This window comes from Chinchilla lanigera, unplaced genomic scaffold (genome assembly GCF_000276665.1).
Source record: "Chinchilla lanigera isolate Chin_1 unplaced genomic scaffold, ChiLan1.0 scaffold00020, whole genome shotgun sequence".
Classification (NCBI taxonomy): Eukaryota; Metazoa; Chordata; class Mammalia; order Rodentia; family Chinchillidae; genus Chinchilla; species Chinchilla lanigera.
In genome coordinates, this window is record NW_004955421.1 from 30,094,486 (window position 1) to 30,112,057 (window position 17,572).

Here is a 17,572-nt window from a genome sequence, read left to right on the forward strand (position 1 = left end):
CATCATATATTAATTTTTCATAAATGGTTGTTGGCATTTTTTCAAAATTAAAACACTTTTTTCATAATTTGTTTTCCTTATTTCCTTAGTAAGTTCTAATACAAAGGTGTACAGGTGAAAACTTTTTTTTTCCAAAGTCTCTCTATTTCATATTCTTGAAAGGTAGTATTTTTAAGCATACAATTCTAATAATTTTCTATTAGCATTCTGAAGCATTTCATGTTATTTGCACTCGGGCTGAAAAAGTCACTGGTAACTTCTGGGCTCTGCATCTTACTGGAGGGAGACTGGCTGGTTTACTTTAGATGACCAAAGTTCCCCCAAAGGGGGAGTGTTCAGAGGTGGTGTTCAGAGTGTTCAGAGGTGGTGCTCTTGGAAGTGATTACATTTTGGAAGTACTAACATCCAATGCACTTTTGCATTAATGAGTTCAGAGCTGAATATACTGTTAGGAGCTGAGGCCTGGTTGCAGCAGGTGAGTCACTGAAAATGTGACCTGGATGGGTATAAGCCTCTCTGGCTCTTCCCATGGTCTCTGCTTTCCAGATGCCATGAGTTGAGCAGCTTTCCCAGTCATGCCCTTCCCTCATGTCTTTGCCTTGGACTCAGCCAACCATGGACTGAAACCTCTGAAATTATAAGCCAAAATAAAGCCTTCCTGTAAGTTGTGGGTCTTTTGTCCCAGCAACTGAAAAGCTAATACACTGGTTTTCTCAGTTCTTGCTCTAAAATTTTCAAGGGATGATCCTGATTGGCCAGTCTGAATTAAGTCTATTCTCTCCTCAACCGGTCAACTGTACCTGTACGAAGAGTCACTTAACAGAAAGTAACTAATCTTACAGTATTCACATGGATGAGGGACTAACATAGTGCATATAGACTGAAAGTGTTTAAGTGGTGGTGACCAAAAAAAAAAAAAACCTATCATTTTAATTAAATTTAGCAAAGGTAACAAACTTAATGCCATGTATGACTGAAACCTCCTAATACACTGTTTGCCTTTTACTGGAGGGTATATAGCTTGTCAGTGCTTAAAACATCGAGTACACTAAGGAATGCCTGTTGTCAATACCGTAATAGCACTTTTTACAGCCGTATTCTGAATTATAGAAACCCTCCAGCAAGAACCACTCGTCCTAACTGCAAAATAGTCCTCAAATGTACCCTTTCTTCATCTTATTGCCATCAACATCATCTGGCAGCCCATCTCTCTCATCTGAATGACTTTACGGCCTGCTTTCATCTGACCTCTACCCTCTGCAGTCCACCTCCATGAGAAAGCCAGTGCACACAGAATAAAACCCACATTTCCCCCATGGCCTCTGAATGAGACCGTGCCTGCTGGCTCCCTGCCCACACACACTCCTTCCAGACCACCCACTCTCACACTGTGCTCGTACTGGACAGCCACACTGTTTCAGCACCCGCTACACGCCAAGCTCTTTCTCGTGACTTTTGTGTGTAGCAACCCCCTCAACAGGAACTGTTCCTGCAATTTTCTAGACAGTCATCAACCCTGAGGCTTCAGTTTGTCACTCCTTAGAGAAGTCTACTTGATCAAATTACCTAAGGTACCTCTTAACAGTCTCTATTGCAGCCCACAAGTTATAAATGGATCCCCCAAAATTATACTTTGGAGTTCTCACAACTCCAAAGACCTGTTTGATCTATTTTTGTTTTTATTAAAAACTGCTCAAAAGAAGGTATTTTAGCTTCTTCCCACCACAGTATGAAGAATAATGTGTTGATCAGTGTTCTCAATTTTTATTTTTTTTTTAAATTCTAAATGACTAGGGAAAAACATCTATGAATGCTAGAGATGTTTTAATAGCATTTTGATGACATACGGTAGCAATACGTCATCTTGATTCTTTATACTAACATCAACTATTAAATTAACTAAAGATGTAATTATGAAATTTAGAAAATTACATACTATCTAGGGAGTAAGGTAAGAAAGTTAAATAGGGGAAAAATTTCTACCTCTGGGGATCTGAATGTTACTTCCAATACCTATGCAATGTAGGTAGTGACCCTTACAAGTCTGACAAAGGAGCCACCAACAAGCAAGGAAGTAACCCGTAGTATTTAGGTTTCTATAACCACAGCACTTCACTAACTTGATTTTGAATATAACAGTATACAAGTAGTCACTGTCAATCTTGATTTGCATTCTCACACAGAATTCTCCCACAGAAAATGGTGCTAACTTCCTATAATGTTTTCAACTTCCAAACAAACGTAATAAGAACAGTAAAAGCATTTTCTGATACTCTGAGAAACTTCACCAAAATCTTCCATTAGGTCAAGTTGTTTATCATCTCAGGTTTTGTGGTAATGATGGGGAACAAACAAGCATATTTATGTATCATTTAGCTTTAGTGTAAGAGACGCATACGAAATATACTTTGGGCTTCAAGTCTAAAATTGAAATTTCTCAAGGGGGCAGTATTATAATTTGATCAGCTCCTAGCAAACTGTGGTTTTAAATAACTATTAACAATGTTTCACAGAGCAAACATGAAGAAAGTAAAAATAATAAGACTCAACAACATAAAACTTTTATAATAGTAATTATGGAACATGGATGTTTTAATGAATTTCATATTGCAATGAAGACATTGAACACTTAAAAACAATTATATCAATACAATAAAAATAACTGATTCCACAGGACACTTATAAATGCGTACTTTTTCCTCCAAATTGGTTTTCACAGATTTAACTAACAAATGATTTACATAGTCTTCAGATCAAAAATACGTACAGAACACTTTACAGAAACTGGTGTGCAGTGTTTGAGAAAAAGTCCTGTTTGGTCTAACAACAAATCCTCTTATGAAGTTTTGTATCAACATACATTTTTAAATTCACACATTTTCCTTCATTAAATGAAATTCTGGACATGTCAGCACATAATAGTGTTCCTACTTCCAAACACTATTTCAGATGAGATCACATGTGGCTGGTAACATGACTTAATTTTAGCCACATGCACACAAACACACACTCGCACACACGCATGCATTAGCATGCATGCACTGTTCCTAATCCCTTGAAAACAATAATACCTAGGGCCACAGCAGCAGTGAGATAAAATCACGTTAGAAGATGACACAGTAGTTTTTTTGTTTTGTTTTGTTTTTGTTTTTCTCCGGTACCGGGAACCAAACTCACGACCTTGCGCTTGCCAGGCAGGCGCTTTTGCCGCTGAGCTAAATCCCCAGCCCCAAGATGACACAGTAGTTAACAGCAAGTCACATCCTGCTCCTGAGAACTCTGCTTAAGCACCGTTAGGGTCTTCCACACTCATAGAAATGAATGCAGAGCCTCAATTCTGGTATCACAGGCTGGTCCCTCCAATTAGCAAGAGAAGATGAGCAGCTATTGGCAGTGAAGGTCACTACTCTGCAAAGAACTAAATGGCTATCATAAACACGTACTTTAAAAAGCTTCCAAATATTTTCATCTGGCAGAAATTAGCCATTTTTGATTTAGCTATCTGTATATATTCTTCAACGTTCCTGTCATCCTAAGACATCTACACTTCCAAATTAAAATATAAGGAACCCAAGAACACAGCTTGTGCAGCTCATCATTAGAAGTCATCTATGTTCCTGCCTTTGCATATGCAGTGAAGTGAAAGGGGACGTGGCAGTCATCCCTCACTTTAAGGTAAAATTAGGACACAGCACAGACCTTGATACAGTACAAGCAAAATACACTCAGGATAGCAGGAGCTGAGACTTGAAATTCTAATCAACCACAGTGACTAGATTGACTTCAGTATTCAAAAAACACTGTGGTCAGAACTAATGATCAGAAAATGCTGGACTTTAAAAACAATAAATTTTTGAATTTACAAAATACAATTACTCTAAAACATTCATGGTTTGTCCCTTGGTTAGCAACCTCAATTCTATACTACATCATTATTGGTTATTCCTGGGACCCTCCTTCCTGCCTACACCAGTCATTTCAGAATCATTCTGAATGATTCATATTTGAAGTTCTTAAGATCAATTCCTGTGGGACCCTTACAAAATATGCCAATAATGAAGCATTTCTCACTCTTGTCCTTGTTCCATCAAAGAACACTCAAATGTCCTATGTACTACAGTACTACACCTTATCTGGTGGCTACCAACCAGTTACCAACTGTGTCGCCCTCTAGGTCACCAGCAAACAACGGCAAGCACAAGAAGTGGGAGGGGTAGGGAGTGTGCCACCTGGATAGTTTTAAATATTACCCTCCTTCCTGTGCCTCTTCACGTGACCAGCCTCCAAGTGGCCATATATAAAGGGTTACAATACAAATATGAGGGGCAGCAAGTGAGATGTCTCTTTACTAAAACTGTAACTCAACAAGAAACATTAACTTACAAGTATCAGATGAATGGTAATTTCTAAGAAGACAAGAATAACAGGCTCACTTGCACAATAGGAGGATTGGCACTGAGAGGTATCCCAGCTACTCAAGACAAAAGTATCTTGTTAACTGTGAACTAGATGTTATGGTAATCATCTTATTAGCCTAATTGAAGAACCTTTTACCTTCAGGGTACATTTGGTATGATTGTCTTTCTTGCCTTCTAAATTGAATTCAGTATTCCAGCTATAAATCAAAAGTGCTTTAGCTATGTAACAGTGAGACTCCAAGGTTTTCCAAATATTTATTTTTGAGGTAGTACTCATTTATTTGCATTGTTGGCTCTCAAATACCACCAAGGAAGTGAACCCATTTAGAAATATGCAAACCAAAGATGTAAAAAATAAATAAGAATTTGCATTCAGGTAGCAGGGCCTTCTTATAAAGGTCAAGTCACATTCAATGGATATCATTTGAAACTTCTAAAAACTGTTTATAACCACAGCTATAAACTAAAGTGCTTTAAATTTTGCTTTGTATCTAAAACCGGTGATTAGAATCATTATATTGTAGAATTTGATAGTATGAGACCTCAGGAGATTGAAATGATTTTCTATAAAAACAGGAGAAACATTTTCGAAACAAACTGAATGTTGCAAATCCAGGTTATTTTTACAGAACTACAACAGAAATTAAAAAGTTAAAACTGAATTATACAACAGCACATGCTAAAATGTCATACAGAAGTAAACGTGAAATCTTTGATGATTCCTGCCACTCACTAGCTAACGCAAATGCAGTTCTGCAATCTTCCCAGTACAAGGTAGGTGTGTATAATTATTCCAGAAAATGCAACAGACCGTTTATGCCTCACAATAAGTACACAGGTTCACATTTAATTCACACAAATGTAATGCCCTACTGTTTTTCTCTCAAATGTCAACAACTTACAAGCACTGTATGTGCTACATGGGAGGTGAGCTTCACTTCTACTGACCAGAGGATGCCAATATATATACATGAGACAAAAATAAAAAATATGATCACACATTTTTCTGTACATTTCATGCAAGCTGGGCACAATGTGAAAATAACATATATAAAGCACCCTTCCCAGGGTCAAACTCTCACAAAAATGGCTGATTAATATGCAGAAAAGCCTGCATGAATCAAAAGTCCATGGCAAACTACAAAATTAAGGAACAATGGCAACCTTATTTCTCTTGTAACAATGCAGGAATGTTGATGTTCCAACCAATGGCTTGCCTATCAAACCCACAGGTGAACAGGTTGCATATGGGGTGATCTTCACTCCACGCTGAGCAGCACACCATTCTTCTGTGGCCCTATCAATAAATCAAACAAACCAAAATTAGTGCATCATTACGGGAATAAGATTTATCAAACTGCAGCTAAATTAACAGCAACACCATTCAAAATGATTACAATAGAAGGGAGAAGCACACACATATACACACATACACAGCAAGTCCAAATGAGCCAAAAAACTGAGCACAGCAATAGGCTTTCAGTGATGTGCTAGTCCAGTTACCATGACATGTGTGACATCAGGACACAGTTTGTGAATCTTTCTCTAGGCAAATAAAGACTATAGTGAAACACAAAAATAACTCATTAATTTGAAATTTTTAAATGAATAAACGGGACAAGAGAATATTATAAGATAAGTTAAATGCAATTCACTCAAAGACTTCAAATACTATTGTACAACTAATTGGTTGAGTTAATAAAGGAGCTGGAAAAATACACGTGCTACCAAACAAAAACCCTTTCAGAAATATTCCGGACATCTTTAGGAATTCCAGTTAAATATCATAATGCTGGGAAAATTACTGTAAAGTATTTCACATAGCCTGCAGTGTGACACATTAGTGTTCTGATTTATAGATGCAAGCACTTAAAATAATGCCCAGTATTTAGTATGTCTACAGGTGATACTTAAGGAGTCACCTGTATTTTCTAAGTTAAAATGGCTAGTATGTAGTTATATCACACAATAAAATACAAAAATTACTACTAACTAACACTGACAGATTTATTAAGTTAAAGAAACATTCAAAGACTGACACAAAATTCTCCTCTGCAAAGCAGTTACATATAAATAATGCTGTTTATATATCTGGGGAGAGAACTGTGATAGGCCACAAAAATAAAGTAACTGTGAAAAAAGAAAAGACCACACAAAAAGTACCTTCTATTACCTCTTGGGAGAGAGAATAAGTCAAGCTTTTGCACAAAAACTATTTAAAGATAAATGAAAGCCAGGTATGGTGGCACATGCCTGTAATCCCAATTATTTAGGAGGGTGATATAAGAGGACTGCCAAATTCAAGGCTGGCCTGGGTAACTTAGTAAGACCATCTCAAAAACAAAAAGGGCCTACGGATCCAGCTCAGTAGTAGAACCTTGCCTAGCAGGGGTTCAATCCCCAGCACTGAAAAAAAATAAAAATGAAAACAAATGCAAGGCATCCATGTACTTGACAATAAAGGGGAAAGCACCACACAGAAAGAAAACTTTCAGCTGTACCCCCTGGTTTGAAAAGCTGACACCTGCCAGGCAAAGTTGGAGATTTCTACATTTTATGTGCTCACAGCAACATCACCCATCCAGAAAAGGATCCAAAAACAAATACACTGTAAAGATGCTTCATCCCCTCCACAGACAGTCACAACATACACTCAGGACACTCACAGTACAGAATCCTGTTTACTCAGCTACAAAGCTACATTTCAAAATCAACTGCACTTCAGTACATTCCTACCCTGGAATTCCTCCTAATAGACCAGAGTTTCCTTCCCTGAAACATACTTTTGGGAAATGTTCCTTTTACTATCCTCAAAGTGAAACAATTTTAGATTATTAGGCCCCTTCTCCTGTACTTCTTAAAAGTTCCATAAGTGTTTTTTTCTCTTTTTAAAATAAGTCAGCTGAAAGCAGTTACAAAATAAGCCAGTGATTCCTGTGGTTCTCTGACACAGAAATTACATTTACTTACTTCAAGAAATGTTGTAAGTTCAAAATGAAGTTAAATGATATTTGTTAATCTTAAAAACAAATCTATTTCATATATCACTTTAGGAGAGAATAAATCCAAGCACAAAGAATTCTACAATTCCAGAAAAACTGAATGTTTACAGGTAATTTAAAATGAAATTGACCATATGGATTTAAAGGACTGGATTATTCAGAACTCCTAAATTTCTTTTTTTTTAAAGAACTCCTAACTTTCTTGAAGGAAAAGATTCTCAAAGTAATGAAGCCATACTCTGTCATAAATTTGCTTCAAATGCAAACTTTGCATGTTGCAGAGCAATCTTAAAATACACATAAAAGAGAACACTTTGCTGTGTTAAAGATGCTGTTTAGGTGATGTCAGTGATACTTAGCAGTCAACAAAACATTCTTAACAAGTCCTGAATATGCAATTCATGGATTTCCTAGAAGTTGCAAAGGTTTGTAAGTATGTACTCTAGTTTTATAAGAAACTGATTTTAAAAAATCAGTAATTAACTTCAAACAGTACACATAAGAGCTATAAAAAAGAAAAATGGCTGAAACACCTCTGCATAAGGGCATAGATACTTTTCAGAAACTGCCTCACACATAAAGAAAAGGTATTGCTATACTAATAGCAAATCTCCACTTTACAATCTATCCCTGTAACTGCTCTTAGTCTATAGTTTTTGAGGTACAGATCTGGCTTGTAGCTCATACCATAAAAAAAGACTAGTATCAACAGTGATGAATATCAAAAGAAGAGTAGCCAGAAGGCAGCAATCCTGGGTAATGTTGTACTAGATACTTGGCAATGTCTAGAGGTGTGTGTGCACGCAGACATAGGCAAGTGGACTGAAAGGATCAGGAACAGATTCATTAACAGAATGAACTGGCTTATTCACCACAAAGATATCACAAAAATATTCAGAAGATATCAAATGAAAACAAAATGAGAGTGACTGGCTAAGGGACGCAATTACACAAGAGCCTGAAGAAATGCTGCTCTGACAAGCTACCTCCATTACCTACTAACAGAAATGAGCTAACATCTATGCTAAAGACTCTGGCCCCAACTTCAAAGAACACAGAATGGCCTAGGGAATCACCTAAATGCAAGCTACTAGTGTCTCCATAGGAAATTCTGACTTGGTTGGGCTGATGTATCCCGAAGTCTCAACCACAAAGGAAAACACCCAGCTAACTCCCCTGTATCACATCTGAACTCAGCAGGAAGCAATCCCTTAATTTATACAAAAGTAACTGTAAAAGCCCCACCACCAACATCAAAGGTTCTAGTTTAATTCCCAGTTCCCAACCCTGCCGTGGGGTTAAATCTTCATGTTTACCCTTTCTGGAATGTGTGGTTGTAAACTAATGGTAAATGCCCTGCTCTTCCTGGACTCCCAAAATGTACTGTTCTTCCAGTAAATGCTCTACCCCTCCCAGATTCTAGGAATGTACTGTTCCTGCAATAAAAAAATCCCCTCACTGTTACTGATGTGACATGTGTTTGCCAAACAGGATGGCGTTTCAGGGTTTAAAAACCGCTCTCGTCCCTGGATCGGGACTGGTCTGATCCTTCCCTGCATGGAGGCTCTCAGTCAGTCCCTGGCCAGGAATAAAGGCTCGTCTTAAATTCCAACTGGCGGTCCGTGCGTCTTGGTGTTTGTCTTGGTGTTTGTCGGTCGGTACCATTTGGTTTGTTTCTGGTTGTGAGTCCAGAACAGTAACGTTTAAAACATAATTTCTTCTTCTCAGGACAAGATGGTTTTTTGGTTGAAGGCAAAGGCAAGGATCCCACCTTCAGCAGCTCCCACTCCCACTGTGATGAACACTGCTCCTGCCTGACTACACCAGTTACATGTTATTTCACACAGTCCCACCCTGTATAAACTTAACTGAAAAAAAGTAAGGTTTTGCTTTCCAATACCGCAGCGACTAACACATGTGCTAATAAGCTCATCAATCATGCCTGAGGAAACAGGGAAATGAACATTTGATCATATCTAATTTTAAACTCGAACACTGATACTCAGGGTACTGAAATACTAGTCTGGAACAACCTGAATATGGTGACTCTACTTTTTTCAACTTTGAATTTTGCAAACTCTAAAAACAGATCAAATATTTCAAATGAAAATTTAGTACCCCAAAACTCGTAAGGAGGTATGAATGTAAAATATTTCTAACATTTTTACACCGATTACATATTAAAACTATATTATTTGGTGTATACCTGGTAAAATAAAATATATGTTAAAACTGACTTCTCTCCTTTTTAAATGTAGTTACTAGAAAACTAAACATCACATATGTGATTTTTGCTAGACAACAATAATTTAAGGTGTGAAATACCAAGTTCTCCTCTAACATGTTTTGTGAACACGTATTTACTGTTACCTGTCGACTGCTCCGGGGAAGCCGTGCTAGTCGTACTCCTGACATATCAAACAATCGCACTTGTCGGTTGTCATGGGGAAGGGCTATGATTTTTTGGCCAACACACACATTGATCCTGCAAAGAGGAGATAAAAATGGGCTATGTATAAAATGTTAGCAACATAAATGTTTGAATGTACCAATGACACAGTAGGATATGCCATATTCACATTTCAAGGACATCTTATTCTTATAAATCTAACTACACCAACCTAATTTTATACTGAGTATGTCTGAGAATTTCTAGGATACTGAATTTAACTAGAAGGTCAATAAAATATATTCACAAAGTCCAAATCATCCTCCCAAGGTCATATCAACTAAATACTAGATCTCTATAATAAAGCAATAACATTACAATCAACCCTTACCTGTTAATAGCAGAGTCTGTGCGAATGGTTGCAATTGGAGATCTCATATTTTTTAAATCCCAGACTTTTACTGTGCGGTCATCACTGCCTGAAACAACATTGTCTCCCACGGTGAACACGGCTGAGGTCACAGTGCTACAAGCAAAGGGTGTAAGGTCAGACACCTTAAAAGTAAGACTGCAGGATGCTCTAACACTTCTCGTGCTGCATGCTAAACACAGTTCTGCTTCCAGAGATGGTAAGGGGGAGGGTTAGGAAGGAGAATGGAGATGTGCAAGCTGACAGCGGTCTTCTACTACCCTGCACCCTGCTCCTACCTCTTAAAATTCTCCCCAGTAAGTGTGCTAAATAAGGATATGTGATTCCTCAGCAGAGTAGAAAAATACAGTCTATTACCACTCTAGTTCACTATCTCTAGCCAATGAAGCAAAGAAAGGTTACCAGAAAATTATGGACTAGACAAAGTCTGTCAATTTCTATGGGTTTGATGACAGAGAATCTAAAAGAAAACAAAACCTGCAATTCTCAACTAATTTAATCAGAATACAGGAGCTAGAAAAAAAGCACTCTGATGACAACAATTTAAAGATGACAAAGGATTTCAAGAGACATTTTTCCAAAGAAGATACATATACGGCCAAAAAGCACATGAAAAGATACTAAATTATCACTAATCATAAGGGAAATACAAATAAAAACATGCGATACGATTACACATCCATTATGATCACTATTCCCAAAAAACAAAATCAAAAAACATCAGATACCACTGCATGCCCCTCCCCTCATGTGACAACCAATAGTGTCTCCAGGAAGGCAAATCCTCCCTGTTTGGAAAACAGTGTACAACACCTAAAGGGGCATAAAAGAAGATACAATTCTGCACACAGCAATATGCAATAAAGAAGGAAAGGGGTTGAGAGGGTACATCCATAAAAACCAATCCAATGACCCATTTGTTTTCAAAAAAATACATGGCTAGGTCTGTAATACTTTTTAATAGCTCTTTACAGTATCAGTCAGTTACAACACCAGCACTAAAACAGATCTTTGAAAGGTAAAGGTAAAGATGCCTACTTACTTCTTTTTGGAGGTTTTGGCCAAGTTAAATTTCAGCTAGCATTCTGCTAAATTAATGGGAGGGGGGCTCAACAAAAGATCCTCTAACCCTATGTTAATGAAATGCTAAAAGACATTAGGTTTTTAATAAATCACAATCTTGACAGGTATTGTAGGACATCAAAAGAAAAAAACTGGCAAAGAGGCAGTAGTTTTAAAGGCACCCTTAGACACGGATCCCACAGGGAGGCTGGTGAGCTGCAACTGCTCACTGGAAAAGCTTCAGACTCTGCCAAACTCCAGCAAAACTCATTTATCTTGTCATGGAGAGCAGCCGAGCATGTACTTCCAGCTGACAGTATGGTACCTTCTCACCACACACCACTGCCTGATCTGGAACATTCTGCTCCCTCCGAGGGTCTCAATCAATGGAAATACTGTAATGCTAGCACTCCTCATTAGGACTAACAGCTGTCTTCCCAGTCACACAGAGACACAAAACTGTTTTGCATAACAATCTGCCGAAATTTCACGGCTAAGAAAAAAAATATATGATGTGGAAAATGCTAGACCATGAAATGCTAATGCAGTGTGCTTTTCTGGCACCACATCAAAAACTGAGTTTCCATTTTTTATTTTTTTTACTGTAGATTCTTACAAAATAAGGTTTTTATATCTGAAGAACAGATCAGTGTGTTTACAGAAAACACGCATTCCCTAGGTAGAAATGGGCATCGCACTCCTTAGAACATACGCTTACTTGTTCATGGTACAGAAAATGTTTTTTTTTTTGGTACCAGGAGTCAAACTCAGCTCCTCATGTTTGCCAGGCAGGTGCTATGCTGCTGAGCTGAGCAACATCCCCACCCCTGAGAATCTATTTTTAAAAAGAGTACCTCTGAAGGTATCATTGGGACTTTTATTACTTTGGCCAGTCAACTATTCAGGTATATTCCAGTATTAATATAAAAGGTCACATACAATGTTTAGATCGTCCAATTGATCTGGACTTTTAAATGGAGCACTGTCTGGAGTTAGTAACCAAAGTGAGCTCCCAGGAACCAAACTAGAACCCACTGATGAAGCTGCACAGGACACTGCACAGAGCAAAGCAGAACATAATACAACTGCATTCTTTATGTTCAAAACAATGACTTACAGATGTCTTCCTGGCTGTCATTTTCCAAACCATTTGTACAAAGCCAAATTTCTAACAGATAAAACAAGTCTCCACCCTTTGTAGCCAGAAAGCCTAAATAAATAGGCATTCTAGGACCAGACAAAGTAGATAATCTGTTTGCCTTCCTACCCTATGTGCTTCTCAAAATTTAAAGAAGTCACTCATGCCTGTATTTGAACAATTTAGATACCTGAAAAACATGTCATGTCTAAATGAAGCAGATTTTTTTAGTATTCCTTGATGGCGCTCAGACGAATAGGCTCTATGACAAAAAAGTAATCAAAGGAAAAATGAAATTTTTATCACACATTTCTCTTTCAGGATTTAAAAATCAACTATTCCCCAGAAAAATAAAATTTTTGATATATAACATGTACACTACCTCAACACCCTCACTTGGGGCCAGGGATATAGCTCTGCAGCACAAGTTGCTGCCTGGCAAGCCCATGGTCCTGAGTTCAATTCCTGGTACCCCTACCCCCAAAATACCCTCACTTGGTTACTCTACTTTCTAGTTATCACCTGTCAGGAATGACACAGAGGTTCAGTCTAAATAACTGATTAACTCCACAATGCACAAATATTCATTCAAGAAGTACTTACTAAGCACCTACTGTGTGCCAAGTCATGCTGTGAGAACATGCAACAGAGACAAAATTGCTGCCTGTGAAGCCTTCACTATGGTGACAAAAACAGCAATGTTCACCTTCTTTTTAATAAAATACAGGCAGTTTTTGGGTACATAATATCATTCCAATTGCTAAAACTATGCTGCTAGCAGTCATCATGTTGAAACTACAAACAAGCTTCTGTAATAAGCACACAGATAACTGGTCCAGAGACAAGGGTTCCTACAGTGACTTCAGAGTACATCAAAACAATATATTTAGTTACAGGGCTAACTTCACTGTATCAGTAAGAGCCTTCTTCAGAAAATACTGAAAGATGACATTCAGTTCAATACAATTTAGTTTAAATTTTACAGTAAAGTAACTTCATTCTTTTAATACCACCCGTCAACACTCTGCTTTCTCAAAATCTGGTCATTCTCTTTTATTAACAACATGATACACAATTATCAATATAAGTTTAGAATATCTGTAAGTGCATCAATAATTTTAAAGAAATCTGAGAGAAATGTACCACATTTAAATTTCATGAAGAATGACCTCCCTCAGGTTTTAATAATCTAACTTTCCAGTTTCTTTCTGGATCTAAGATGCTGTTTATCACGTTTATAAATAACAACAGCTAATGTCCCAATAGTACTCATTATATAATTAGATGTATAAAAATAATTTTGCAGGTTTTTAATTTTTGAAATATCACAAAGGTAAATATTAAGGTAATACATGTAACACAAACCTTATTCACTAGAATAATTAGAAAAACTACAGTCAGAATTTTATTCAAATATAAAAATTTTACCCTCAAATATTACATTAGCAAAAACTAATGGCTTGTACCACTGGTGATACAAATGGATCTAATCACTTTCATCAGTCTTTTTTACTAATAAAACTAATAAAAAGGTGCCTGATGAGACAGTCACGCATGTACCACTGGAAGTTCAAGTCAGCCAGCAGCAAGACTCTGTCATGAATGTGTTAAAGCAAGCTATGCCTGAACCTGCTACTACTGAAGGAGGCTGAGATGGGAGTAACAGACTGGCAGCAGAAAGATAGCCACAAGTTCCACACTTGGGTGAGAACAAACTGGAAGTCAAAAGTCACTTTTAAAACTTCAGAATGTGTTATTATCATAACCCTCTAGGACATGGCCTTCCCTTACAGAGAGCCCACTGCTTCCCTTCTAGCATGTGAGGCACTTGTCCACGTACATGCCTGGTCATCTGGACGTTGGAGGGACACAGGACACAATGATCAAAAACCTTTCACGGGTGGGGATATACCACAGTGGCAAAGCGCCTGCCTGGCAAGCACAGGTTGTGAGTTTGATTCCTGGTGCAAAAAGAAAAAAAGGCTTTCACCCTCTACAACCCTGAGGAGCTAGCTGGTGGGGGACAAATGGCCTCAGTGTGCCTCAGACCCCACAGAACATCAAAAGGCTCGCAAAAACTACCAGAACAACTGCTCTTCAGGGTGGAAAACCCACCTGTACCCCTCCACCACATACCACTGGATTTGTGGTGTTACAGAAATGCAGGAGGGTGCTGACTGTGAAGTACTGCAATGGGAAAATGATTTTACTATGTGAGTTTCATCAAGATGTAGTGAACACAGGTTCAGATATTACAGTGCATGACTGATTGAGGCCAATCAACTCTCCAAAGACTGCAAGTCTGTTCTCTGCCATCCTCTGTGTTATACAAGGATGCCCATGAGCAGTAACATGAAGACAAAGGCAGTAATGGCACTACTGTTTTCTTATGGAAAGCTTTCAGAGCCCTGAACACATTCAGATTCCAAGGTCAGTTTTGTATCTAGAGACTAGCATCACAATCATACCTCAATGCCCTTGGGCCTGCTCTTTGCATTCACAAAGGGAAACCTAACTTAACCACTCCGTACACTCCACACTTGCTCCTGCAGAGGACTACAGTAATGCTAAAGGCGCCACACCCTGAACCTGCCGTCAAACTGCCCTCAGTCTCAGGGGCCTACTGACGCTTTTCTAACCTTTTACTTGAGGACACTTCCATGCCCAATTTCCAGGAGAACAAAAACAAAACACCACAGGGAGTAGAGACCTACCATTCACCAGGGTCTGGCACAAATATCCCCACCTCTGCTCCTGGTTGAGGAACATGACCATGATGACTGTCTCCCTCCTCTTCTCTCCCACCATCATGTACATACTTCCAACTCATCATTCCCATACTTCTCCCTCTGAAAATCAATCCTCTGGACCCTCCTCTCTATAACCTCTGCAGCAAGCCTTCGTCTAGGAGTCATCATTCCCACCACACCACCAGAAACGCTGTGTGAGACTACTCAAGACACAGCCTTTCAACCTCATGTGATGGCTTGTGGTGACAGCTGATTTCTGGGTTCACCCTCCTCACCAGGACGCTCCAAGTTCCTCTTACCTCTATGACTGTGCCTGCCTACCCACCACGCATCGGGAGAAATGAGAGAAATTAACTGTTTGACTTATTCTTTTTAAATGGCAACTCACAAGTATAACACATTCATCAAAAATAAACCTTTTTCTTTAAGAAACTTATATAACAGGCATGATATATTTTAAATCAACTCCTTCTTAGATGCACATTGGGGCAAATACAGTACCTTAGTATTTTATAATCCTCTGTACAATTCCTAAGCCAACAAAAAACATTTTTAAAAAATCTTTTGGTTACTAACCAATTCAAACTATCTTTAAGAAACTGTACTTACTATTCTTGATGCCTGAAAAGGTTCTAAGTATAGTCCTCTGTACAGAATGAGAACCCTCTTGAGTTAGTAACTAAGCAAACCAGAGAGTATCACTTTGGCCATTACACAAAAGGAAGCTGTGAAGTAACAGTACTCAGTTCTATGTTCTTCAGACTAAGTACCAGTTCTCAGCTAAGCTGTGTTCTCTGGAGTAGGTAACACAGCACTTATCTCTTGCTGGATGGACTAAGTAACAGCACTCAGATCTGCATTCTCTTCATTTTTGTCTGTTTCATGTACTGGCTAATCTTCCTAGAAGACCAATACTAGTCAAGGACATATTCCATTTTTTATAACTATCTGCATGAATAGTGGTTTATACAAATGTGTTTTACATATATATGCTCCTGGCTTTTTCTTCAACATGGGCTTTCAGAATATCAAAGGAAATTCTTAACATTTACACACTGATGTTCTTGCTTTATAGGAATGATCCTTAGATTTTCACTCAGGGTTAACTTTTGTTGTTGCATCCCCTTAACAGTATTAGGAGCACCAAATAAGAAAAACTGAGATAAACATTAACACGAAAGTGCCAAAAAGAAAAAAAACAAACTTCCAGAGGAGTCAAAGTAAAAACAAAGCAGAGGCCAGGCATGGTGGCACACACCTATAATTACAGCACTCAGGAGGCTGAGGCCGAAGAATTGCCATGGGTTCAATGCCAGCCTGGGCTACATAGTGAGTTCAAGGCCAGTATGAATAACATAGCAAGACCCTATCTCAAAACCAACAAGCAAACAAACAAAGACAGAAACACAAAACAAAGTACACAACCTTTGGGAGCCACTTACTGCAGAAAAGCAATATAACAAAACAGACAAGTATACTGAAAGCATCCATATTTCCTTTACACATACACACACACACACACACACACACACACACACACACACACACCTTAAAAGAATTAAAGTCTAAAAAGTTTTGGCTCTTGAGGGAGTACTAGAGAAATCACTTATGTGGAACATCTCACTCCCCAAAGATGGCAGTTAAATGAAGTGTTACTCTGCTCTATTACTGAGCGTCAGAACCCTGCAGCTCGGTTGCAAAGCAGAGAATTCAGGCAGCAACTGAGTGTGACAGGAAGTAAGAACAGCTGCACATATGACCAGGTGATAGCCTCACTTTAGCTAAGTGTGGACTGGGCTGCCGGTCCAGCACGACTTGTGCTGGTAGCAAAAATAACATGCCACTGCTACCACCATCTTTTCCAAAAAACCCACATTTTTTGGCCATTGCTGTCTTCCACACTCCACTGGCTCTACACAACACACAGTGGTTTTTGCCGATCCTTGGAATCTGATGGGAAGAAGCCTCCTGTCTGTCTCAGGGAGGATCTGAGTACTGACGTATCTCAAAGTTTTCTACATTGGTTTTTAGGTCATCTCAGCAAAAGTGATGGAATCTGACAACTCACAATAAAGCTGCCAAGTAGAACAATTTAAATGGCACTAATTTCTTTGCAGTCCTTATTTTTATTAGTTTGGTTTTGGTTTTTTGAGACAGGGTCTCCCTATGCAGTTCAGCCTGGGCTTGAGCTCACTATGTACTCCACACTGGTCTCAAACTCAGTGATCCTTCTGCCTCTGCCTCCCAAGTGCTGGGACTACAGGTATGCACCACCATGCCCAGCATTTTTTAGGTCTTGAATGACCATCCTTAAATAGTAGTTTTAAAAAGGAAAAATGGAAAAATATTACATCTCTTACTTCTGAAAACGAAACTCTGAATG

At 38.5% G+C, this 17,572-nt stretch overlaps 1 protein-coding gene across 6 annotated transcripts in view; it reads right to left on the reverse strand.

The window, feature by feature from the left end:
• Positions 1-2,560: 2,560 nt before the first annotated feature.
• Positions 2,561-17,572, reverse strand: part of Wdr37 (WD repeat domain 37) — a 64,717-nt gene continuing 49,705 nt past the window's right edge. For all 6 annotated transcript variants that reach the window (XM_013513756.1, XM_013513755.1, XM_013513759.1 and 3 more), the window contains 3 exons: positions 10,201-10,335; positions 9,791-9,905; positions 2,561-5,715 (listed from right to left, as the gene is read on the reverse strand). In XM_013513756.1, coding sequence (XP_013369210.1) covers positions 5,584-5,715; positions 9,791-9,905; positions 10,201-10,335 — 382 coding nt within the window. In that variant the 3' untranslated portion in view covers positions 2,561-5,583. The remainder of the gene's footprint in view (positions 5,716-9,790; positions 9,906-10,200; positions 10,336-17,572) is intronic.